Consider the following 26510-nt stretch of genomic DNA (forward strand, 5'->3'; position numbering starts at 1 on the left):
TTGCTCTTGTTGCCTGAGGAAATCCAACCACTCTGTTCAGTGCAGCCATCTAGCTTTGCTTTTTTACTTTTTGGGATTTTTTTTGTTCTTATTTAGTTTATCATAATGACCAGCAACCAAATCAGAATAATTGGGTCCAAAAAAATGCAGGTTTCCATAGACATTTTCAAAAATGGTTTAAATAACAGAAAATAAATAGTCACGTTCCAACTGCATAAGATTGTTATCTGTGTAAATGTCTTTGTAGCTACTAGGGGGATCTTGCAGAGAGAGAAGAAGTGGAAGAAAAAAACACCAAAAAAACCAAGAGTTTTAGATAAGTTTGAGGTTGCTTCTGTATGTGTAGGGAGTACAGAAACCGGGCTGTTGAGACTGGGAGGAGGCAACAAGCTGTTGTGAAATCAGCCACTGTCTTACGAACTAAGCGAGTTGGTAGCACAAGCTAAAACCGCTCTGCTAAAGCAGCAAGAGAATCCTTGAGATAGCTGTGAAAATGTCAGACTTTCACCTTTGTAGAACCCGTGGGGAGAAGTACATTTCCTCCTCTGCATATTCAATCATTTGCAGCTCTAAAATCAAGTTGCCACCATGAAAAACAACTTGGCAGAGGAGCCACATGCAATATGGAGTGTGTTGATCATGGAGCTGATGAGTGGAGAGAAGATGTAGTAATTACTGATCCATCAAATGCTTTCCTCTGCTCAGAGAAGTGTGGGAGTGGACTTGCAGGGGTGGTGGTGTTTGAGACTGAAAAACTTGGATAGAGCTGGTAGGAAGTGATAACTTGGTGCCTCTGGAATTACTGGTTATTCGGATGTGCTTTTATGGTGAAATTAAGAAGCTCAAAGTTCTGTAAGTTACTGAGGAAACTTTTTGGTTTAAATGAAAAAATAGGGAGTTTGAAGGAAAAAAAAAATAATAAAAAGACCCATACGCCCATTATTTTCTTTTAGACATGTTCTCCTTAACCACAAACAGCTGGGAATTTGCACAGAACAGCAACAGTAGGAAGGAACTCATTTTAATGGAATGTCTGTGCTGCAGATTGGCAGAATAAAGCCGAAAACAGAGAAGACACAGGTTTTCCAAAATGACCCATGGTCATCAGAGTTCATACATTATGGATTTCAGCATGAGACCCCTCTATACCAATGCTTACTCTCCCTGAAAAATGAAAGGCTTTTCAAATGTCTTACATAGGGCTCCCTGCATGCTCTGGTATGTTAAAAAGTGGTAAGTGATGCCTTCTGTGTTTTTTTATAGGCATGACTTCAACGGCACTGAATAAACACATATAACGGTTCAGATAGGGTGGCTGAAATGGAAAATTCTAATATGTACACCAAAAGCTTACTCATAGGCAACGTATTTTTCTAATCCACAGACCAAAAAAAGTGCATCCCTATGAAACATGAAGTGTTACACTTTTGAAATAGGACTGATGACGATTCTTTTTCAAACATCAGTTGAAATGACTGAAAAGTACATGATTTGTAGGCCATTTGTGGGATTCCCTAAAAACTATTAACCTCAATAGCACTGATACATTACAGGAAACATGAAAGATGCTCAGCCACAGATTTTTCTTTAATCCAGAATCTCTTAGGAGGGAAAGAGGGAATATGTTTGAGTGCCTCTGCTGGCAGGATCTTGTGATGACAGCAGCAGTCACCATGATTTTATAAGATTTTCAAGGAATATAACAATATTAAATATTTGTGAGACAGCTACAACTCCCTGTTGTAGTCTTACTACTGAAAGCACTTTGAGTAGTGCAAATATTCATGTTGTCTACCTCCTCAGATAGTAATACGAGATAATCTAGAAATCACTGGTAAAAACTGAATACTGTTTCCAGACATTATTTTGAAGGCATGTAGTATAGTGAATTAAGCCTATATAGGTTTAAGTTTTCTTACCAGCTTTTTTGATAACTTTAGCAGCTGAAAAAGTAAATTTAAAACTATGAGCTGAAATTTTTCCATGCTATACCTCTGCAGGGAAACCTACCAGTTCTTGAGATTCTGTAGCTTCTGAAATAAGATTAAGAAAAATATGAGAATTTACCCATGATAAATTAACTTAGAAGTGTTCATTTATGAAGTACAGACCTTCACACTAGATATGGAACTAGTTGTTGAAAACTGGCAGGAAATACAGCCCTAATTTGTTTTGGTTTGTTTGGATTGTTTGGTTTGGGTTGTTTTGTTTTGTTTTAGATAGCCCTGCGAAATCTTGCCTAATTTAGGCAAGGTAAAGTCTTTGGGGAAAAATGAAACAAATCCTTATGTATACACTGAAAGGAAAGCTTGCCAACTTCAGCTCATCGAAGACCACTTTTGGCACTGCGCATACTCAGTTCCCTTGCAGGTTTCATCCCCACAGATGTTTCAAAATGTAGTTGAGACCTGCAGGAGTACAACTTTAGTTCCTTATAGTTGTGGTGACTTCAGGAGCTGGGAGGCTCCTTTCCAAGGTCTTAGCATGTCCGTACCCAACATGTGTAGACAAGCAATAAGAGGACATTTGATATAACTACAAAAAAGATGAGCAGGGAAGATGGACAAAAAACAGTGGCAGAGGTGAAAACAGAGTTGTAGGGTGGACTGTTGTGGGAAGATGGGAGCTGGGGTTAAGAACTGATTTTGAGGAATGGCATAATAGGAGAGTAGAAGAGTGAAGAACAATATTTTAAAGGTATTTTTATATCTTGCGTCTCTGATTTTGCAATATTAACCTTTGGTTAATGTTGATATGGAATTGGAAGTCCTTCAAGACAGTATACATTGACAGCCAAGCTTTCATAATATGCACAGCATGGTTGGGGTATAGCTGACCTTACAACATCTAGACATTAGACATTTAGCTCTGAGACTGGGTATTTCTGGAGTGGGACTCATTTGGCCTGTCTTAAATGATAGGAAGCTGAGGAATGAGCCGAGTGTACATATTTCTATATTTTGACTGAAGAAGTTGACTAGTTCAGATTCAGACACTGAACTTTCACAAGTCTGAAGCAAAGAGACAAGAGTTCTTCGTGAATTTTGCCTTCAAATCAACATCCAACAGGTACCCAGCAGAATTTATGTTCACATGCCTATGAGTAGTTTTTGATCCCTGTATTTTAAAGTATAGTACCATGCTCCTTATACTCCATACAAACAAATTCACATACAGATACACTGAAGCCACACCACGTAATGTGTTTGGTTAGAATAAATTTACATTAACATTAGGAGAGGTTTTCTTTTACACCAGCCATGTTGTCTTAATATAGGATTAGCAACATTTAGAGCTGTCTATCCCTCCCAAAATCTTTTTTGTGTTGCAAAAAAAGAACAGGGGTCTTGCCAGGATTCCCATAATCTTGGGATCAATCACTCAATTCACCCAGTTCAGTCTTTGAGCATTCTGCAAAGTCCAAAAGGTGCAAAGCAGGTTAAATACAGCTTAGAGAGTTGTTAATATTTATTCCACACTTCACTGTATTCTTACGTCATTTCTGTGCAAAAACATAAATGCTTCAAATCAGCAACTGCCAGGAGAAAGGGAAATCAAAAAGCAGATAAAAGATGCTAAGAAGAGCTAAAGAGGTGAAGTCTGACTCTCGCTTTGGAACATGAATTCTAGAGCTTTACAACACTGTGCTCTATACATCCTGAGTCTGGCAGTGCTTGTAAGTAATTGCATGAAAAAAAGCTTTTACTTCATTGTTTTTCAATAACTGTCTATTTTCTTCTTGAAGCAGATGGTCAGATACAGCTCTACTTTTCGCATGGGTCTCTTCTCTGTATTTACTTTGGATTCTAGTTAAACAAGGCAAGACTGTACGAAAAGTGTGAACAGCAGCAGAAGAGATACACACTTTAGGATCTATATAACAATGCCTTTTACTGCTTTCTTACCACACACTAAGGAGAAACAACATAATTGGCAGAACCTTCCCTTTTTTGTGTGTAGGTTTTAAAAGATGTTGGCAAAGAAGAAATTGGAGGAGAGCTGTTATATCAGATCAGCCAAGTTTTGATAGAGTTTTCTTAAATTTCAGATTACACAGTGTGTTTAGTTAGAATTTTATTTGCCTTGTTGGTAGCATTAATGTTATTTAATATGTGAACAGCTGAAATGCTACATGTAACAAATGAGTCAAACCAGAGATGATGCTTATGGCAGAATTAGAAGTATACAAATACATTGAAAAGCCTAGAGCTTTTGCTGGTATTTTCCTTTGGACTATGATTAGTAAACCAGCTTTCAGGATCACACAGATACCAGGAAAGGTCTGTGAAAAGTGGGGGGTTTGCTTTTGAGTGTAATTACATTTTCAGCGTCTTCTTTTTGTGATACTTCTGCTCTATCCTTTCCTCTTCCCTGTGAATCTCTTCTCTGATGCAGCATTTAAGGGTGGCACAGCAGCTTCGTTTTTGTGGGTCAAGAGAAATAAAACACTGTGAAATGACTGAAAAGACTTTATGCTGATGTGAAGCTATGGTTTCCTTTGCACCATATGTATGACAACCTCCCCTTCCCTGTAGTGGTAGCAGATAGGCATGATTGCTCATAAGTAGAATATCAAGATCCAGTGCTAATACTTAAAATATCACTGAAAGTCTCTGTAAGAACACGTTCAATTTACCCAAGAAAAATAGCACTTTCTTCTATAAATTTGCATTGGTTATAATACAACTACGCAGCGATCAAAAACAAGTTTCTGTGTATAATGTATAATAAAAATCTCCTCATGTACTACGTATACTATTATAATAGAGGATAGATAAACAACTCTTATTAGAAAATGGTGGAAAAACAGCCATCTGTTTTCATTGTTGATGTAACTTGTCAGCATGCTTTCCCTAGAAGAGCTGAACTCAACTTCTGGAGAGGTTTTAAATGCTTAAGAGGTTGACTCTCAGCTTCCATAAACTGAGGTTTTTTACCATCATTGCTTGTATGGTGCCTGCTGTAATGTGAACAGAATGCAAATATTGATCCCTTGTGATGTACATGAGAGAAAACAGAGGTAAAGCAACATTCAATCAGCATTGAGAATCATTTAAAAGGAGAATTTTACTTTCTTGTATGTGCATTTCATGTTCCTCTTTTTGTTTTTTGTTTGTTTGCTTGTTTTAATTTTATTTATTTACATCACATTAACACAAGCCTCTGACAAGGATAAAGATTTCCTTGATTTTCGGTGGTTGTGCTAACCTACAGATCCATTTAATAAATTGACTGATGGATATAGCAACTGCAATTGCATATTCTATTTGGAACATAGCAATGTTTATTTCATTTGTAGTTTAGTTTTCTTCACCGGCAAGAAGATTTTCATATGTAATTGTTCTGCAGGACAGTCTGAAATATTAGCCATGGTTTTCTCAAAAAGATTTTCTATTTTGGCTCCTATTGCACAATTCCTATTATTTTTGTCCTTCTAAGAAGAATATTGGGGAAATACCTGTTTCCTTGTGTTATCTCTGAATGGGGTGCAAATATGACCACAAGAAAAGCAGCTATATTTTTTCTAAGCTATGTTTTTTCTACAAGCGATAATCTGACTGTCAGGGCAGGATCTTGCCAGCCAGAGCCCATCCCAACATCTACATGATTGGAACTTTCTTCCTAATCAAACGTCATTGGGATACTGGTTCCCTCAAAATATGGGAAACAAAAGCTCGAAATTTCTCAGCTTTGCAGGGAATTGAATCTAGGTTTGCTGCACTGAACATGAATATTTTAACCAATAGGCTCCTAAAAGGGTGAGCAATTCAGCTGGTGACAGCACAGTTTTAACAGGAGACGGGTATGTTCTGCTCAGCTCTGTGAAATGGTTTTAGCTACTGAGCAAAGTCTGTATAACAAATATGCCTGCAGACCTCACCTACTGTATGTAAAGTGACTCTTAGGGAAGTGCTACTCTACATCTGTTCATCTTCATGGATGTAAGTGACCATGAGAAGTGCTAGAACCTCTGCTTCATGTTTCTTCTACTAATCAATCACCAGAATTCAGAAAAAGAAACAAGCCAAGTTCAGGCATCTGGTTTGACTCACCTACCCAACACAATAAGGCTGACTGCAGTGGAAGGGCCCACATTCATTCATCATAATATTAAACATTTTGTTGAAGATGCTTAAGCAAGATGGCAGCTATCCAGGACTTTCCCTCTAGTACATTGGAAGAGGCATCTCTCCTAAGGACAGCTCAACTCTTTGGCAATTTGGATGGTCCTCTAGTAGTGGTGTGTAATGAAAAGACAAGAGGCAATGGGTACAAACTGAAATACAGAAAATTCCATTTAAACACAAGAAAACATTTTTTACTGTGAGGGCAGCCCAATACCAGAAGTTGCCCAGAGAAGTTGTGGATTTCCTGTCCTTGTTGATATCCAAAACCCAACTGGATGTAGCCCTGAGCAACCTGCTCTGCTTGACCCTGTGTTGAGCAGGGAAATTTCATTAGATGATCCCCAAAGGTTCCTGCTAGACTCAACCATCCTGTGATTCTCTGGCCTGTGAGCTACAGAGGGAGTTGCTGTAGGAAGGATCCTAATACAACTGAATTACCAAATTGGCAAACTAAAAGATTTTATGGAACTTCATTTCTTTAGAGATCCTACAAACCACAAACACTTATTATCAGCTGAGCTAACAAGTAAAATAGCACTGCTGTAATGATCTGTGCACAAGCCTGCATAATGTCAGCTGAAGAAAGTGGTTTTCATTTAACTCAGTGTTGAAGACCGAATTTAGAGAGTAACCATGGATTTAATAGTCAGGGGAATCCTAGTGAATTGAATCTAAACCATAGTTCATTCCATCTAAAAGTAAATGTATTAAATAATTCCACTGATCTATGGACAAAAATGCTAGCTTCGTTCTGTTATCCTCATGAAAGGAAACGAAGATGTCTAGATCAGATAATGATGTCGCTGTAAGACGTAGACACCAAAGGAAGCTGAATCATGCATGCAGACATTAATTCGTACTTTAAAGAATGACTCATAGCTCTATACCATTACTTGATGCTTCCAGAAGTGGGCAGAAGGGAAGTAGGTAAAAAATGAGATTAAACAAGTAAGGCTATAGATGTTTTCAGGGTAGTTTGGAAGCTGATTCTACATCTTATTTGAGAAAAGTATTCAGAGCTGTTTGGAAAGTATAAAGGTCTGTTAGACGTAGTCAAATGCTCTGTGGGGATGAATATATCTAGAATACAGCCTAGGAGTGGAATAAATCTTTTGAGTTTATTTTGCCTGAGTTTCTGCCATAGCAGATCTTGCACTCAGTGTTTATTCAAGCAGTGGTTAGTGCTGACTGGAATATAAACCATGAGAGTGACTCTTAAGTCACTTCTTGAAGGAAGAGGTAATAATTTAAATACATGGCACTTGATCAGCCTCACCTTTTTATTTCAGATACATGCGGTAAAGTGTTCTCACGAGTCTAGAGACTTAGAAAGAAAAAAGAAAAGTTTTCCTGGACTGGTGAATAAGCCAAGCAAGCTTTTTTTTTCTTGCCATGAACATTTCAATGAGCAATGAGAGTTTTCACAGGCAAAATCTAGTCATTTTTCTGCCAGGAGAAATAATTTAGTACTGCAGAAATGGGTACATTTCCTGCCTACTGAGGTTTTTCTGGGCACAGTTCACCAAACCAAGAGAATGTTGTAAGATAGTTTTACAGTCAATGGGTTGACTGTTTTTTTCTACTGACTAATAAAGATACTTTTTGCAAGAGCTGCCAAATATGATGGGTAGTGAGCTTTTCAGCATAGAGGAGTTTCATTGGCCAGGGTGAGTATAAGACAAAAGAATATATGTGGGTATGAGAAGAGACACCAAGTGAGCAAAGATGTTCATGGTAGATGCCAATTTTCTGTCATCCTGCTTACCATTGCATATCTTAGTGGAGTTGAGGGGCTCTCTAGACTACCCATTTTACTGATTGGGGCTGATGTCTCTGAGGTGTTCTATGCATCAGATCTCCACCTCCTGGAGCTAAGACAATGGCTGGCCTCTGCTCCATTCATTCATGGTTACCTTCATCTCACATACACCAAACTTCATTCAGCCTTGAGTATGGGGACCTCCTTTTCATTGATGCCTTAAACTGATCCATGGCACTGCTGTTTGTCAGTTTGGCAGGAAAACCACATCCTCCTAGAAGTGAAGTAAATGGGAAGCAGACTATGTCCTCGAAGGGCATACTTGTGGATAAATGGCATTGTCAACTGCCAGGGTTCAAACCCCAGAAAAGCAACGACTGTGCAATGAATCCAGTGTTCTCCAGCAGCCTGAGACCTTCAATTTGTTGGCCAATATGCAGTTCAAATCTTTGCAGATCAACATGAGACATAGACATTAGCATGGAAGGGAAATACTGGCTTATTGAAACCAATATGATCTGCTCTCTGAATGAACTGAAAATCAGCTATATATTTTCCAGATTACCTGAATATTAATCTTCCCTGAATGGAATAAAGCTGAGCCATATGCCAGCCACCTGTTCACCATGCAAATCTCATCCTGAGTTCATTTTCTGTTGTGTATATCTATGTCTTCATATCCATATTCACAGATACAGAGCACACTGGCACCAGTGGCCAGGGTGTGGAGCTAAGAAGAGAGCGTCTCTGATGACAACTGGCTTTGGGGCCTGTGGACAATGGGTATGATTGGATAAGGCACATATTGCGTTCTTCATGAAAAATAGATGTACATACTTCTGCACCGGGTGTACACCCACAGCAGGCATGGTGTGTAACAGCCTGCTTCAGACTTTGTGCTTTGGTGGTCCAGGCACTCTGGATCTCTTCTAATTCTCTTGTGGTGTCTGTGTAAGCACAAGTCTAAATAAGGACTAAAGCAAACAAAAGGCTCCTGCTGTTAAAACTTTAGGTGCCAATTTTTTTCTCTACACCAGTATACCAAACCAACAAACGCTTTGGTAGAGAGGTTTGGGGTTTTTTTCCAAAGAAAGGAATTTTGCCTCCCATTCTGTGTAAAGAAAGGCAGATGGCAGAAGGGAGAGAACAGATTCATTCCTTCTGGAGTGAAGAGCTCATTCAAAAGATAATTTTGCAGTAATTGTGTGTGGTTTCAAGATGTTGTTTATTTGGAGGATGTTAGGGGCATTTTTATGCTGAAAAGCAGGTGTGCTCTGCAGCATGCCCTATAGTGCTGGGACCTTCACTCTAAAGAAAAGGAGCCCATCCAAGTGCACTCTGTCTCCCTGGGTTCAGATTTAGCAGGGGCTAAATTCAGGGCATTCAAGCCTGGGCCCTAGCAAAGAGGTCTTTCATTATGAACATAGCCAGAGAAATCTTACAAACTTTCCTCTGAGAGCTCTACTGCCTAAAGATTTGCTCTGATATAAAGTGGTACAGCTCAACTGCCTTTGATAGAGCTCATCTATCTTCCTCTGCCAAAAGCACTGCAATTTGTGAAGAGACTACTAAACCTTAAGGTCATGCTCTGTGTCCTTAACACTGCCTTGTTAGTTGAAAAGTGGGTCTAGACTTAATGTCTCCTGAGATTCTACCCATCACCTTCTTACTAATCTGCTGAAACTCTTGCCCATGTAGGTTGCTGGGACTGTCCACCCAGAATGTGACTTTATGACAGAGCTGAAGGAAAAAGAAGCTGAATGTCTGGAGGACTCAGAAGAGCGCGGAAATGCAACACTACCAGGTAAGCATTTCTGACAGAGAAGCAACACCCTAACAAAGTCAGGACACAGCCATTCTGCCAATGTGCGTGCATGATTGCTTTATTTATTGTTCCACATCCCTATTCTCTGGTCAGCTCTTTTTCCATCTACTCACATTCAATTTTTTTTTTTCACTATTTTTTTCACATTTAAATATGGACAATCTCTCTGTCTGAATGAATACTTGTGTCCTTGTCGTATTCACGACATCATGGTCACTGTGTAAGGACGTGTTGGTCTTTAAAACCAGAGTAACCCCCTGACAAGTACTGTAACCTGGTCTTTCCTCCAGCATCACTGTTCTTCCTATTTCCACAACACATTTTCATTTACTGTGTTAGGTCTGAAAACCCACCCCAGTCTAATGCAGGACATCTGAATAAAGTGGATTAAATAGTTCTGTGGAGGCGTTTATTTCTCACTGTGGAATGAAAATTGTCGCTCAACTATTTTTATAAGATATGTAAAGGGTAGATGGTCAAAGTTTTAAAGGCTTTTTATTATTTTTTATGTTGATCAAATATAACTACACTTAAAAATGTATTTTACTTTCTGTCTGAGGTTGCAAGAGAACTTGGGACAAATTACTGTGCTGGCCAGAGGCAGATGCTGGAGAGACCCTTGCCTTACCATGCCCAAACATCCTTTCTCACTTCATGAAGAAGCCAGGTGATGTACTATCATGGCTGTTCTCTTCACGTTGTGTTGTATGCCATGCAAGAACATTTCTAAAAATGGGGGGTAAAGACAGAACACTTTAAGCTTCTGCTCTATTTGGATCAGAGTATTACTGCAAAGATTTCAGAAGGATCTGAAGGGGCTTAGCTGTTCTTCACATATTTTAAGCATCATCCATAACTGGATATAATCTCATAGTCTGTGATTAGTACCTGAGCCAAAGAACACTGAAATCAGTAGAGTATTTCCATTGTTTTTGATAGGCTTTGGGATTAGCTTATTGTGTGAGTTTTCTACAGAGCTTGTATGTGACTTGTCTAGGTCAGAACTTAAGCATGGGGCTTTATGAGATCTATGCTCTGATTAGTGTGGGATGAAATAAAAGGTGGCAGAATGAATAATGTGATTGTTCTGTAAGGCCAAGGTTGGACATACAAAGCAGAATTTTGTCATTGAAGAAGCATATGTATTGGGTCAAATTCAACACTGCTAAATAATGCCTTTGTGACTGCTTACTTTCTGAGTGAATATGGCTAGGAAAAAAACCTGCAAGCCTATAAAGAGGAAACGATCTTCCAGGAAAGACCTAGATTTGGCACTTCAACAAGAAAAAGAAACTGCAAAGCCCAACCTCTGCCTCACCCAACACATGCTAGTTATAAACGAGGGATAAGGAAAATCCCTTTCATCTCTGCAGATTCATTTCCTGCCCCGGGATTCTCTTACTTATCCTTCATCTGACTCAAATCTTTTTTTTATGAAAACGTACTATCCTCATAGAAAAAACTACTAATTCCAGTCTCTGATCTGCAAAGAAATAGTAAGCTCCAAGAAAGGTGGGAGCAAGAAGGGATGCATTAGAGGGGTGAGTGTTGAATGAGGATGAAGTCTGATGGAGCGGTGCTTCCTAGTCTTCTTCAATGGGCTTTCTTTTCCCTGATATTATTGCTTCCTTAGTCCTTTCCACCTCTACCTCAGTCACCTCGGTTCTCTCCCTTCTTCCCACTGTTTGTCTCTTGATAAAGTGAAAAATTTTGCAACCGACTACCTGAATGTACACCTGCAAAATGTCCTATCAACTCTGTGAGATGCTAATGGAGATGATCCTCTCCTCCTGGTATAACCTTCAGACCAGGAAGAGATCTCCTGGGGTTTTTATTTTCTGTGTTACACAGCTCTTCATCAGAAAAAAAAAAATAATTGTTCCTGTTTCAGCTGGAATAGTAAAAAGGAACTGCACAAAGAAAGGCTGGTCTGACTCATTCCCTCCCTACCATATTGCTTGTCCAGTAGAAGATGAGATTCCGCTTGAAGAAGTAAGTTTAACTAAACAAATATATGTGAATTGTGTGCTGACGTTGTAGGATTCCTTTCTATTCCTGAAGACCACTGGGGAGGGAAAATCATCTGAAGCTAACATTTCTTACCAAGTATGGAATGTAATTCAAATATTACTCTAGCCACTTATTTGGAGTCTTACTAAGGATGTTTTTTTATTCAGGTATAAGAGTATAACAAAAATAAAGCCAGCTGCAAATTCCACACAATCATGCAGTTCTGTTCAAATTGCTCACAGATGTAACAGCTAGATATATATTGCAAAATATTCATAAAATATTAATTAAGACATTCCAATATCAGTCAACAAGATGATTTTGTGGCATCACAGCATCAGTAGAGCATGCATTGTAAACTCAGCAATATCTTAGGACAAGAGGGGTTTCTGGTTTCTCATCCTGCCAAACAGAAAATACATTATTGAACAAAGAAATAAAAAGAAATAATGTTTCAACATCTACATCTCTGTAATACAGATCAGAATTTGACATATTTTTTAAGCTAGTTTTGCACAATTGGTGATATTTAGAGGTTATATGTACAGGGAAAATATAGTGCTTGATCTCTACTTAATAAAGGTATAGACATATTGTACAGGTGTGTTTAGCTTCCTGTAACTCTTGTTCCAGACAAAAGAAGAAAGTTAAAATACTATAGCATATTTTCATGAAAAATATCACAATCCTGAATCTGAAGAAAACTCCACTAAGTGAAACTGATAGAAAGGAGGTAGAAATCACCTTCAGTGATTAAAAATTAGCTGTCTAATCTAACTCTAGATCTCTATACTTCCCCTGTACAGGTTAAACACTGCACTTTTTTCTTTATTTGTACAGGTCAGGTGGATAGCATACTTTTCTGTCTACTATAGAGAGAACAAAAATAACATTTATACTGTAGTTGATGACATCTATTCATCTTGCTGGAGAGAATTTAATTTATATCATCATGGGGAGATTTCTCTTTTCTTCCCTCTACTTTTTGTACTGACTATTATCACACTGTTTAACTCAAACTTCCTTTCCGTTCTCTAAGCCACAGTGCCTGCTGCTCTTAATAAATAAACACTGAACTGCAACTCTTTCTTTCCTTCTTTTATTGCTTCCTTACATTTCTGGTATAAAAAAAAATCTTAAATGACTCTATGGATTTTAGTAGTAACCCACATTTTATCTCAAGGTAAGCTATTCAGTTGTAGGTTCATTCACTTAAGGTTCCTATTATCGTCTGTGTTTTTCATCTCTGATTTGGAAGTGGAGGTTGCTAAGGTCAGCCTAGCACAGCTTTGATGGGTTTCTTATGGAGTGGTGGCTTCCAGACTTGCTGGCTATCTTTGTAGCTCTGAGGGACTCCTCTGAGCTCTGGCTGGAATTGTGCATGATCAGGTACGTGGGTAATTATATATATCAGGGGTGTCAAACTTATTTTCACCAGGGGCCACATCAGCCTCGAAGGTTGCCTTCAAAGGGCCAAATGTGATTTTAGGACTGCATAAACATAGGAGACAGTAGGCTGATGTGGCCCCTAGGGAAAATGAGTGTGACACCCTTGTCATATACAATTTAGAGTTCATCCAGGACAGAAAAGGTCAATATGCATGGTTTCATGGTTTACGTATCATTTGACTTCACTAATCTCAAAAAAAAAAAAAAAAAAAAAAAAAAGAGAGAAGAAAAAACTGTAAATCCAAGTTAATTTGTACATGGTGGATCTATATTAGTGCTTTGGTCAGGATCAGGTGTGAGTTTTTCAAGGAAATCTCTTGGTTATCCCCACTTACTGCATTTACACTGAGGCATGTTCTCACGAAGGATGATCCGGGTTCCTATGGATAAAACTAATCCGGAAGACAAATGCAGGGTGCATCTAGTGTGCTTTGACCAATAGTAAATTTCAGCCCATGGGATTAGACTGTGGCTAGAAAGAAATGCCCACAACGTGTATGTAGGGTCCTCAGCACCAAAGGTTTTGCTCTATTAAACCGGACCTATGGACCTACTCTTGTTAAGGCAGGTATAGTGGTAGATCTCTTTTCTTGCCAATAGAAAGTGATAAGGTCTCATCTTACCATGAGTCAAATTGTCTTCTAGGGGTTCTTATTTCCCTTCATTAACTAGAAAAAGGAACAGAATAAGAAGAAACACAATTGTGTTAACAATGAAACAGTAGAGTCCTGTGGCCACCCTCTCACACTGCTTGTTTTACCATAGACACATCTGCTCATAATTAGGCACCTGAAAAAAAATGAAAACGAATCCTATCCAATGTCTACGCTATAATGCCTTTAATTATACTTAAGGCTCAAAAAAAGTATCTGCCCTTTCCTACTTAGAACTGTGTCAACACACTGCATAGCTGCATAGATTTTAGGATATAAAAACATTGAAATGGGACCCAAGAGATAGACCATGTTAGATTGAAGGGAAAGATTTGCAGCCTGGAGCTTATTCATTCTATTTTCTGCTTCCATGTGTGATAGTTGAAGTCATCCTCACTCACAGATCATGTCTGATAGAGGCACCAGCTAAATTGAAATGAATTTTGATTGACATTATGACTGAGTAACAGTTGAGTTTGGCTGCAAGAAAAAAAGAGAGGGGGAAAAAAGAAAAAAAAACTCCACCAACTAAAACACAACACAATAAAAATGGAAAGGAAGAATAGATAATAAAATTGTAAGCAAGGAAGCAGAGTGAAGGGGAGAAACATAAGGAAAGGCTGACAGAATTCTGTATTCATCATGCAACTGGCTGCCAGCAGGATTGTCCTGCTACTGTTGTGGAGAAAACATAGTGTAAAATGCAGTTCCTATAAAAATGTATAATAGTTTTTGCAATGCCTTAGTGGAAGACTAGCTAGTTTTTGGGGTTTTTTTATGGTTTTATGAATGAGCTTGAAACCATCCTGATCAATCCATGTTTCTTTATCAGACTGGGCTGTATCCACGTAGCTATAAAATGGGACTTCGCAAAAGAAATATGAGTGATTTCAGATTAATTTTGCTGTGGGATTAAAAGGGGGAAAAAAGGCAGTCAGATGTGAAGAGACTGGAATCACTAAACAAAGCAAAACTAACAGAATCAGTAAAACAGCTGTCACTTGGCTGCAGGTTATGTGAGAAATAATTATCTTCTTTTATAGCAATCCTATTTTTCTACTATAAAGATCATCTACACTGTAGGGTACAGTGTATCCATCACCTCACTCATTATTGCTGTCACAGTCCTTATTGCATTCAGGTATGTAAATTTATCATCTGACCTTTATTTTTTTAACAGATTGCAATATCTTAGACTGTATAAGACAACTTCAGATACAACAAAACAATATAGATAGAAATTCAGAAGAATAAAAATAAAATTTCTTGGCATATTGGTTTAATAATATTAAATTGAGGCTGGCAATCTAAACTGATCAGAGAGAGCCAGGCATAAGAAAAATCAGAATTGAGAAATAAACTCCAGATGTCTGCTGGCAAAACTCAGCAACTCACTTTGATGCCCAATAACCAATAGATATATTTGCTTGCCCTAGCTGTAATGAAGATAAGCTTTTATAACCTATGTATGCTTGCCTTTTAGGGCTTCAGTGAATTTTATATTAATAAGAAGACTATTAAAAAAAGAACTAGATTCTGAATCAATGTTCCTATGGCACTGCCTATATTACTATTGAAATATTTACAACTGAAGACATGCTTTGAAACTTAGGCTCTGAATTTAGCTACATTTGGTAAAATTTCTTTCCTACTAAACTATCCAGCTATTAGGCATTTTCAGGTATAATTTAGAGTGTCCAGAGTAAAACTGATTGTTTAATTTCTCATACAACGTAGGTTTTAAGTTTGCTGCTCTGTAGGATTTATTTTATTAATCTTTGTTTATTTCTTGTATTTCTGTAAGATGAAAAAGAATAGAGTATTATTATAGAATAGAGTATAGTATATTTAATATAGAATAGTATAGAATAGTATAGAATAATAGTATTATTCTAGAATAGAGTATTACTCTGTGAGAATCAGGTTTCTCTGGGGAAAGTGTCTTGACCTCTGTTGGTTCTTAGTTCATGTCTGGAAGTCAACAGATATGTTTATTGACATCCACTCTGACCTCAGGAAAAGAAACCAGCCCAAATAAGGGGAAAGAGAAACAATGGACATAATGGACATAACGAGACTCAGCAATAGGGAGGAAAAAGTTATAGTTAACAATGACGTTGGCATGTGAGTTTCAGTAATAAAATTCTGCACACTTTAAGTAAGCTTTAAGATTAGGTGACCCTGAGATTATTTGCTCTGGGTGGAATTCAGCTTTTAATGGAACTCTTTTCTTATTAGCTAAGATCTTCAGCTCCAAATGAAAACAAAGTTGAAGCGGTGTAACTCCTCCAAAAGTAAAAAATTAACCTGAATTAACTGAGAATTTAAAGTAGATGTGCCCAGTCGTTTTAAGCTCATATCTGAATTAATTTAATTCATAAGAGTAACTTTGGTAAACTAAGGAAGAATTCTCTAATTCTGGATAATGCTGTCTTCACAGGGGTTTAACGCAATTTAACTCAGTCACAGCATCGGGTATAGAAAATCTTCCTAAGAATGGTTACCCTGTTCATTGAGAAAACTGTCTAGTTAGTCCAGGATATCTCTGCATGCTTGTTCCTACTTGTGGTTTAGCCATAGTCAGAATTGTATCAGTAAATATAATTCCTCAAATGCAGGTTTCCTTCGAGCCAAAAATAATGCCATCCAAAAGCCTGGCTTAGGTATCATGAACAGAAACTAAAACTAAGATGCCTGAAATTTGGCAGGCCAGAAATATCACCAGGGCACCACCTAACGAGGAATGAAATTAGGATGTAAACTATGGGTGAACTGCTTTACCTGAGGAAGGTTTTTATCTCTGCCTGCCTGCAGGAAGAGCTCAGTGCATGCAAGTGTTCTTTCTATTAGTACCTGGACATACCTGAAATAAAGCAAGGGCTTATTGCATATTTTAATTACTGCCAGCACGAGTCAGTTAATAACCTCAGAAGGACCTCTCTTCTTTTCTTCCAGGAGGCTTCGCTGCCCCAGAAATTATATCCATGTACAGCTCTTTTTTACTTTCATCTTAAAGGCTATCGCTATTTTCATTAAGGATGCTGTACTTTTCCAAGAGGAAGACATTGATCATTGCAGCTTCTCTACAGTAAGCACATGAAAAGCAGGATACGGTGGTACTTGATGTTTTTGCATACCATCTATAGATGGTTTCACTTTTCATGGCTCTTTTTTACTACTAACTTTTTTTCCCTCCTAACATAGTAATGAAAACTATACAATTATTTTATTAAGTACCTGTTACCTCCATAAGTGTGTACATCGTGCCCTTCTACATTCTTAATGCATCAATTCATGATCTAGTATTCTAAATCAGATATAGACTTTGCCATAGAATAATATAGTATTACACTGTTATGCTTCTATGATCCGAAGACTAAAGTTGATGATCTCTGAGTACCTCATAATACAGCTTTTAAAATATGTTTATTCTGGAAATGCTGGATTTCTTGTTTTGACTGGAAGCTCTGATTTGTAAACCACAAGACATGCAAGGTATTAGGCAATCAACTTCACTTTGATCCAGCCACAAATTTTAGCAACATGGCAATGGTTTTCAAACAGAGGTTTATAGTTCTTTTGCATTGGTGATGGTCACATAAAAATTTAAAACTGAGCTTAAGTGGGAAAGTGGGTCCTTGAAGTTTTATCAAAGGGCTATGGAGCATTTGACTTTACTCATATAAGGTACACAGAAGATAGTACATTTGTGAGGTAAGTCACATGCTTGGGAGACCAAGCTGTGTTTCCAGCATAGAGATATAAAGTAAAATACATTAGAGAGATTCCAAGGTATGATGATGGTTAAAGACTTACTATTCAGAAAGCCATATTACATTTGAATTTCTCCCTTTAAACATGCATGCAATTGTGAGATCTTGTTCTTTGTGGATCTCAGCCAGAATTACAGATACATACTACGTCTGTAAATCAAACACATGTATTCACAAGTAATGCCTAAACTATGACTTTGATGTTCCCTAGACTGAATGCAAGATCTCAGTTGTTTTCTGCCACTACTTCATGATGACCAATTTCATGTGGCTGCTAGTAGAGGCTCTTTACCTAAACTGTCTACTGCTCTCATCTCTTTCGCATGGAAGAAGATATTTTTGGTGGCTTGTTCTCTTTGGCTGGGGTAAGTAAGACTTCTGCATGAAATTAATGAAAGGCAAGATGTTATATCAGGTTTTATCCACTCCATTAGAAATACTGGATGTGGAATCTAATCTGCCTAATTGAAGTGCCTAACTTGTGCATTGCTTTGATTTTATTTTTACATGCATATTAGTGAGGAGCAGACAAGTTTGTTAGGTTGGGTTTTTTTTAAAGTATGGCATTCAAGTCCCTATGAAACATGTAGAAAATCAAGTGTATTTGGTAACCTAAAGAGAGAGATCCAATACACTTAACCTTCCTCTCCCCATTGAAAACACTAAAAGCTCTAATGAGCTATCACGAACATCAAAGTTAGGTGCACCCTGATCCTGTACATGCAGAATATCATTGCACAGTTTTCTTCTGAGAATGCGTCCATCTGGAGTCACAACAGGCATTTTTGTAGTCCTGATATTGCTATAGCCCACCTTTTGCATTGGGCAATTGTGTGAATAAAGGAGCTTTGTCAACTAAATAACAGCGCAGGCATAAGGCAGCAACATTCCCACTCCTTTCTGTTGTAGCCTGCAATAAATCTAATTGTTCAGAACTTTGTAGTGATTTAGAAATCAGCAACTGTCTGCCTTCATAAAGTTTCTGTATAAAGGAAAAAGCAAAGAACAGGTGAATTCACTTGGCATGGCAGGTGAATTCACTTGCCCAGGTGAACTTTTGGGCACTTCAGGGAGGTGATCCATGCATGTTGCCACCAAAGGTTAAGATAGGCCTGACAACTAAGCAAGCTGAATCAGTTTTTTGCTTTAAGGAGATTTCATGTGCCTTTTTGGGGAGGTTTAAGTTAGACTGAATCACATGCTGTGTTTGTAAAGTTTTAATGTTACTATTATAAGATTTGGTAAATGCTAATCCCAAATATTTTGTCATGCAAGAAGCACCCTTATTACATAAACCTGGGGTTTAACATGCTATCTGCAAGCAGGTGCTAATTTTAGGTGAGATCACACAGGTGAATTGTGCTCATGTTAGTAAGAGGTCACAAGTTCAGGCTTCCATGGCAGAACTATTAATATATCGTGCACAAAGCAGCTTCTATGTCTTCACATTGATGTATAATCACCAAACAGGCAGTGTCACAACTTGTTTCATTCCATCATAGGTATCAGCAGATTTATTTTGAGGTTTGTACTGTGAGTTTAAAGTAATTTCTATTACATGAACAGGCCACAAAGGCTAATTCCAGTTCTGAAAATGAGTGATATGTATCATCACAGCAGAGTTTCAGCGGACAAGATTTGGATTAATTGATCAAACTAGACAACCACAATTTTTCCTTAACTCTCTGACAGGTTTTCCTACACTTTTCACCCTTATATGGATATTAGCAAAATTCTACTTTGAAGACACAGCGTAAGTCATTGTTTCCTCCATTATTCTGTATTCTTGGTTCTATTTTTAAATCGATTGCAGTGATTACATACACCTACTTTTCTAAGCACACTGTTATTTTCTCAGATGCTGGGATATTAATCAAGGCTCTCCTTACTGGTGGCTAATCAAAGGACCTATTATAATTTCTGTTGGGGTAGGTACTTCTGAGTTTGACAACATTAATTAGAAAAAAAAAATTATTTTAACTTAAAATCTGGTCACTGTTTGCTGAAATGTTGTTTGAAGTAAGGAAGAGCAGTGGTACAATTTCTGCTGTAAACTTGCCTATGTCCAATGCAAACTAAAAAGAAGTAGAGAACTACACCTCCTCAAAGCAAATATCCTTTAAACAAATGAAAACTTTCACAGAATTGTCAGTTTGTCTGAAATTAATAGAAGATGAGTGGCTAAACCATCCTTATGATGCTAAAACCCAAAGTTTTAGCCTAAGTGTCCAGAATCAGCCGTGAATTTTAATACAAAATTTCAAGGGCAATAAATTTCTGTCCATAGGTGATGATAATGATAATAGCTCTTGAGCCCGACATTTCTTGAATAAACTGATAAGCTTTAAATTATCATCATGTGTTATTACTCCCATATGCCATTAAAGCCAAACAGTGTTTGAGAAAGTAACTAATAGACGATCTTAAGGCCATATTAAAAGCTTATTTTAATTGTAGGACAAATGCATACAAATAAGGCATATATATGCAAACAATGTGAATGAAAAGTCAGTTCTGGTCATAGTTTGCCATCTTTCAATAAAACATTACATTTCCTTCTATCTCAATTTTTTTTCCTCCTACTAGTGCTCATCTGTCATCCACATCTAAAGTCAAGAGATTCAGGGGATTGCAGTGATGATTTTCTGCTGGAATGTCCTTAAGGATAAAATGAGACTAGACCTTCTGGTAAAATATGGGAATTCTTAGGCAAATTTAAGCATTCAGCCTCACCTAAAGAAGAGCTGGTGTGTACAAACACACAAAAATGTGTAGGAAGAAACTATCTGTGGAAAACTCAGGTTCACAGACTTGGGTAAAGCTGTGCTGAACTGCAATTGTAGAAAATTTGATTTGCAAGTTAGATACTTATATTTCATCAGATGAATTCTACTAATGATGTCTAAAGATATTAGGCAGAATTTAGTGCAATAACCATTTCAAAAGAAATCAAAATTATATGAGCTACAAACCCCCAAAGGAATCACACAAGCTATTGATGAATACATAAGAAAGTCAAATTCTCAATTCTTGAGCTACTTCTTTAGGAAGGAATGCAACCTACTGAGATTTTTGAATGCTGCCAACAGGAATGACATTAATAATCTTACACTGATCTCATAAAAACTGCACAAATTATATAATAGCTGAAGTAAACCCCACCCCTCCCCCCCAAAAAAAAAAAACCCACAACAGATTTTCATTGCAAAATTCTACATGTGAATGTAAACCTTTCTTTTTTTCCCCTCTAAAAAAATACTGTGAACAGGTCAATTTTATCCTATTTATCAACATCATCAGAATTTTGCTGAAAAAACTAGACCCTAGACAAATCAACTTCAACAACTCTTCTCAGTACAGGTAGTGTATGCATTAACAACAACAACAACAAATCACTAATTTTATTCATTAAAAACTTCTCTTATCATTTTTAAAAGAGGAAGCACATATCTGGTGTCACAGACAGGCTCAGTTTGGTTAGCATAAAATTTTAGGAATTCCCAGCTTTATCCCATTCCCAAGGAAACTAGACAAAGGATGAAACTTTTCTCACCTAGCAGTGACCACCTGAACATGATGTATTCAGATCAGTTCGGATGTCTAGCTTCCAATTACAATCAATGGAGAGACTAGGAAACCGTTAATTGAATCTACATTATATCTCTGATTTAGGGTAGGATAAATTACTCTATAGATGTCTTTTTCTGTATGTGATCTATAAAGGAAGCCTGCATATTACCTCCTCTGAGTTTATTTACAAATAAATGTCAAATTTTCAATTGCTCCCATGGGGCAAAACATATTCTACTTCCTTGTGTTTTCCTGAACTCCAGACTCAATCAGAAAGACAGAGTGTCAAAATACCATTAAAAAAGCCATGAACATGACATTGCCAGGAACATGGTATTGCAAGTAAGGCAACAAGCATCAGAAATCTATTTCTAGCTGGTTTCTTATTATGCTTTCTGCCCAGCACTGTAATTCAGAAGAGATATGAGCTTCACGTGTAGATATTTAGATACTTTTTTTAACTTAAGTTCATTACTGTTTCATATTGTATGCATTAGTCTACACTCAAGAAAATAATATTATCTTATTTCTGCTAATATCCCATGCTAGACGCCTCTCAAGGTCAACTCTGCTTCTAATTCCATTATTTGGAACCCATTATATTGTCTTCAACTTTCTTCCGGAATATACTAGCCTGGGGGTCCGTCTTTACTTGGAGCTCTGTATTGGATCTTTTCAGGTAAAATGGCTTCAGTTCCTTCTTAGAAGATTTTCTAATTTAATCTACTTCCCACACAACAACTAGTATTGTACAAAAAATATAATTTGGTCCTGAAGATAGTGTCTCCTCACAGAGTTCATGGTTCTTTGCTGAGTTGTGTTATTTAATGTGACCGACATCCGATCTGATGTAGGCTAGACTGTCATATTTGCAGATTTTGCAATACAAGGCCAATTATTTCAGATGCATGTGTAAATTGAGTGATGGGTCAAAGTCAAGCATGGAAAATCTTCTTTGCTACCAGTGGTAAGCCACATACCTTCACTGACAAGATCAATCTGATTTAGGCTGACCTTAAATTACCCAGGGGCAATCAAAGCTGTAGGTCCAGCCCCCTTTCAATTCTTTGGCAAAAAGTAAATTGCTAGGCAAGCATATAACCACAGAATAGCAACTGATGTACATATCACATGCCATCTAGAACATCTACTGGGGCTGCTATGACTTACCCTCCAGGTGTTTTTGCTACGTGAGTTATGAGAAAGGCAACACCCAGCTGCCCTTTGCTTTCCTCCCTCTCCCTCTGCTGCATCTCAGAATCTACAAGAAGCCGCTGTCAGAAATCCTACCAAACTTTACAAGGGAGCATATTTCCCTCTGAATGGTTGCATGGCATCATTTCTCAGCAAGCATCACCGAAAATCCAGCAGTTGTGCTGGTTTAGTCCTCTTGAGGATTCAACTCATTATGTCAGTCCTGTCTGATATACCCTGTACACCTTAATCCTGACCCTTTGTACCTGGAGCTGGCCTTTCATTGAGTTAATTTACAATGTAAGGAATAAACAAACTGAATAAAAGCATGAAGGGTTTAGCTGGTATCTGATCATATAGATCCATTGATGTCCTAGAATTTTCCTGGGTTTATCTCAGTTCAGAATCTCAACAAAAGTATTCAATAGGCCAGAATTTGATCTCATCTGGTGTACTGCAAAGACACAGAAGGTGACTGGAAAGCTGTATGAGCTACATACCTGGATCCGCTTATGAAGTCTGTTTCCTTACTGATTTATACTATGTGAATAATTAGCTCGCAGATGTTTGGCTGTAGAATGGACCATACTTTTGTAAGCACAGTATGAGAGAACTTCACTTGCCATATTATCTGCTCTTGTGAATTCAACTCACCTTACTGAATTTACTTTGGTGAAATGCCACTAAATATTTGATTGTCTGGCTGTTCAGCTTTATCAGAGATACATAAGGAATTTTTCAATTTATAACAATGCTTCAACTTATAATGGTACTTATTACTTTGCATACACAGTACCATCATGAAGTCAGATAATGCAAGTGGCTTTTCAAACTGTACTAACACTCAACTTTTCTCTTTTTATTTCTTTCTTCCTTTTCATCCAGGGGTTTATTGTAGCAGTTCTATACTGTTTCCTGAACCAAGAGGTAAGGGACCTATATCCTTTACAGCATTGCTTTCACTAGCAGATATATGGAGCTAATAATCAGTTTCATGCAAGCAGATAATAAAATCTTAGTTTCTTCGGGTTGTCAAGAAACATGGAAATCAATGAATTTGAATTTCACTTAAATTATCTTAATGGGAATGAAGCCATCTAGTGGACAAATGCACTTTTACTACCTTGCTATTCTATCAAGCATTTTTTACCCTTTCTGCACATTACTGTGCTACAGTGTGGTTTGGAAAACCTATTCGAGTTCCAGACCTGAAACTACAAGATGCTGCAGTGATGTAAATAGATTTCCATGTACTAAAGGTCTATTATTAAATTGGAAGGAACTGAAATGTGTGCTGATTGCCCAATACTAGAATATTATTCTTCAGTATTGTTAATATGGTCATGAAGCTTCCCGATATTTCTTCAGGTTGTTAAATCTATTTTTTTCATTTAGGGTATGTAAATCAGAATTTTACTGTTGGTGGAACACGAATCATTCCACTTAGTCTAGTATCCAAGTCCATTTTTGTAGTCTAGATGTTGTGATAAGAATACATCTTAAATGAATTATATAAGCAACATAAAAGTTTATCCTTCATATTTTAGAATGGGTTGAAACCCTGGAATTTCACTCTTCTTTCTGAGTACAGGGCAGCTGAGATGGCTGTTTTCAAGTATGGGTGGGATTTGGTTTCAGACTAAACTAATATTCTACTGGTTTCTACCTGCAGCTCCTAAAAAGGGAGAGTCTCTTGATTCATATAAACCACCTCACAGGGCATTCTCTAGAGTGTCAAAGGTGTGTTTAGGAGGTGAATTCTGTCCCTAATCATCAGTCAGTGAAATATTCAAATGACGAAGTACAGTTATCTGCGTTAGAGATAACTGACCTGCTCTAGCCTCCCTGGTCTTCATTAACTAAATCTCCCTTTTCAAAGTTTAAAGTCCAAGGCTAATTAAGCTTTCAAACAGTATTTAATTGACTACATCTGTGCCACGGTCCACACTTACTTAATTTTGTCAGAAATTTCTGAAATATGAAAACAAATGTCTTCAAATATGTCAACATTTCTTAGCCTTTTGGTTGAGTTTATGGCTATGAATTTTTGACTGCTCTAATGATGTGTGTGTTGAGCTGACACTCCTGTTCATTAGTCAATTAATAATCCTAATCTCTTCTGATTGTAGACCATAGCTTTACATTCAGCTTGTCATTCCAGACACACAGCGCTTCAATTTAGAAATTTCCTTCCTATTAAATTGCAGGAAAGGCACATTTCTAATAAGAATCAGATATGAAAGCAGTCTTTAATGTCTGATCTGGGCCTGTTGTGTGTTTCTGTGAACATGCCAATGCATGGCTTACACAGTGGTAAACCACAGAAGGCAAATGTGTCCTGAATGCTAATGACTTTCACCTCGCTTTCTTAAGTAACAAAGTAATATTATTTCTCAATCACAAATTGCTGAGTGTTGATTAAGAAACTTGCTGCAGATTGTATTGTTCAAGAAACAGATGGAAATAAGACTACATTTCTTAGGAACTGAGGAAGAGCAAACAATGCAGAATGAATGAGTTTAATTGTGTAGGCAACACTGGTGAGACCATTGTTGGAATGAATTTTCAAATGAACATTTTAAAAAAAGTGAGAAGACAAAAAAATGCTGAGAAAATATTCTAGTGATGGACAAAACATTTTACAGTGTTAGAGATTGCAAGTTCTTTTATTTCTTAGAAGACTGAGATGACTTGACTATTCATAAAGGTCTCATAGTGTCACTGCTTTGATGGGAGAAAGTTACTTAGTGCTAATACACTTCTCAGTTCAGTAGAGGAAGGCAGATGGAGGGTCACCAGGTAGAAATTGAAATCAGGTTAAAAATGGAAGTGGGACTTTTTTCTTTTATAGAACTGTGTTACAGCTCTAATAATAAACTCTGATTGTTGCACCCACAGTCATTAAATAGGAACACTTATGCAGGCCCACATGAAGCATGTCCTTTTTTCTTGAAAGAAAGAATGGGGTTCATTTACTCTTTTCAATAGGAGAAGCCAGCTCTGAGTGGCAGGCCAGATTAAATGTTCTCTGGAGGATCCTACTTTTCTCCATCAGCTACAAATGGAGCCCAGAGGAACTAACTTGAACTGAGATGTCTAAATATTACAGTTCTCTAGTGACTATTTCTGTCTTTCCTCTTCCTCACCAGTCTACTCCCAAGCAGTATTTGACCACAAAATTACATTTTCCTTTCCTTTTGAGGTGCAAACGGAAATTGGCCGGAGGTGGCACGGAAAGAGATATGGACTTATGCCAGTGTGGAAGAGGACAAGATGGACTGTGCCATCTAGTTCTGGAGTAAAAATGACCACATCTGTGTGCTAAAGATGGCTTCAGGATCTGGAGTAACTACATATAAAAACCTGATTAGGAAAAAACACAAACAACAAACAAAGCGAAAAAAACACCAAACATAATGACTGTAGTTCGTACTGACCAAATTAGAAGAGGATCCACTTCTACAGCAGTTCTGCCCACTGGACATCTTCTGCAGGACAAAGCATTTCAGTGACAGATTAAACACTGTCTGGCCTTCTAAACACACAATAACCCTCTAATCAATATACTATGCATCACATAAAACACAGAAATCTCTTCTTAGTTCACTTCCTGTGGACTTTTACTGATAGCCTAATGTGTCTAGGGAATGGACACCAGTAGTACCCTTCAGTAACACCTCTGGAAACTGGTATTCAATCCTCATGCAATGGGAAATGGAATCCATCCAACTTGTACAAGCTTTGTTCCTTGTTTTGATTCAGTAGACAAATAAGAAAACAAATGTCTTGTTAAACTGCAACACCATGAATAAAAAGTCCTCTTATACTGTCTTTTTATATTGTCTTGTTAGAGGCAGAAAGATTCAAATTTCAACCAGAAAACTCAATACTCTCTTACGTTCTGGTGTTATTCTAGTAGCTACAGGTTAGAAAATTGGTAGCAAAGAAGCAGAAAGTGGAGGTGTTGGGAAGGACAAGGCTCCATAAGACAGTCATTGAAGAAAAATTGCGCTTTGCAAGTAAATTGAAAAGCAAACTTCTGCACAAAAAGACTAGGACACTGCTAGGAATACTGCTGGGTATTTTCTTAAGTGTGACTGTTTTTGCTCTCCAGTGTTGTAGGACATTCAGAAGCTTGAAAATAAACTT

The 26510-nt window shown here is 37.5% G+C and overlaps 1 protein-coding gene across 1 annotated transcript; it reads left to right on the forward strand.

The window, feature by feature from the left end:
- Positions 1-3646: 3646 nt before the first annotated feature.
- GHRHR (growth hormone releasing hormone receptor) lies at positions 3647-25686 on the forward strand (the record flags this gene model as incomplete). Its single annotated transcript, XM_080339063.1, has 13 exons — positions 3647-3676; positions 9586-9691; positions 10272-10379; positions 11604-11704; positions 14868-14965; positions 16780-16912; positions 17809-17962; positions 19290-19350; positions 19456-19525; positions 20866-20957; positions 21717-21846; positions 23247-23288; positions 25564-25686. The coding sequence occupies exons 2-13, from the start codon at positions 9619-9621 to the stop codon at positions 25684-25686; spliced, it is 1185 nt and encodes a 394-aa protein (XP_080195189.1). The 5' UTR covers positions 3647-3676; positions 9586-9618.
- Positions 25687-26510: the final 824 nt, after the last annotated feature.

The sequence above is a fragment of the Nesoenas mayeri genome (genome assembly GCF_963082525.1).
Source record: "Nesoenas mayeri genome assembly, chromosome: 2".
Lineage (NCBI taxonomy): Eukaryota > Metazoa > Chordata > Aves > Columbiformes > Columbidae > Nesoenas > Nesoenas mayeri.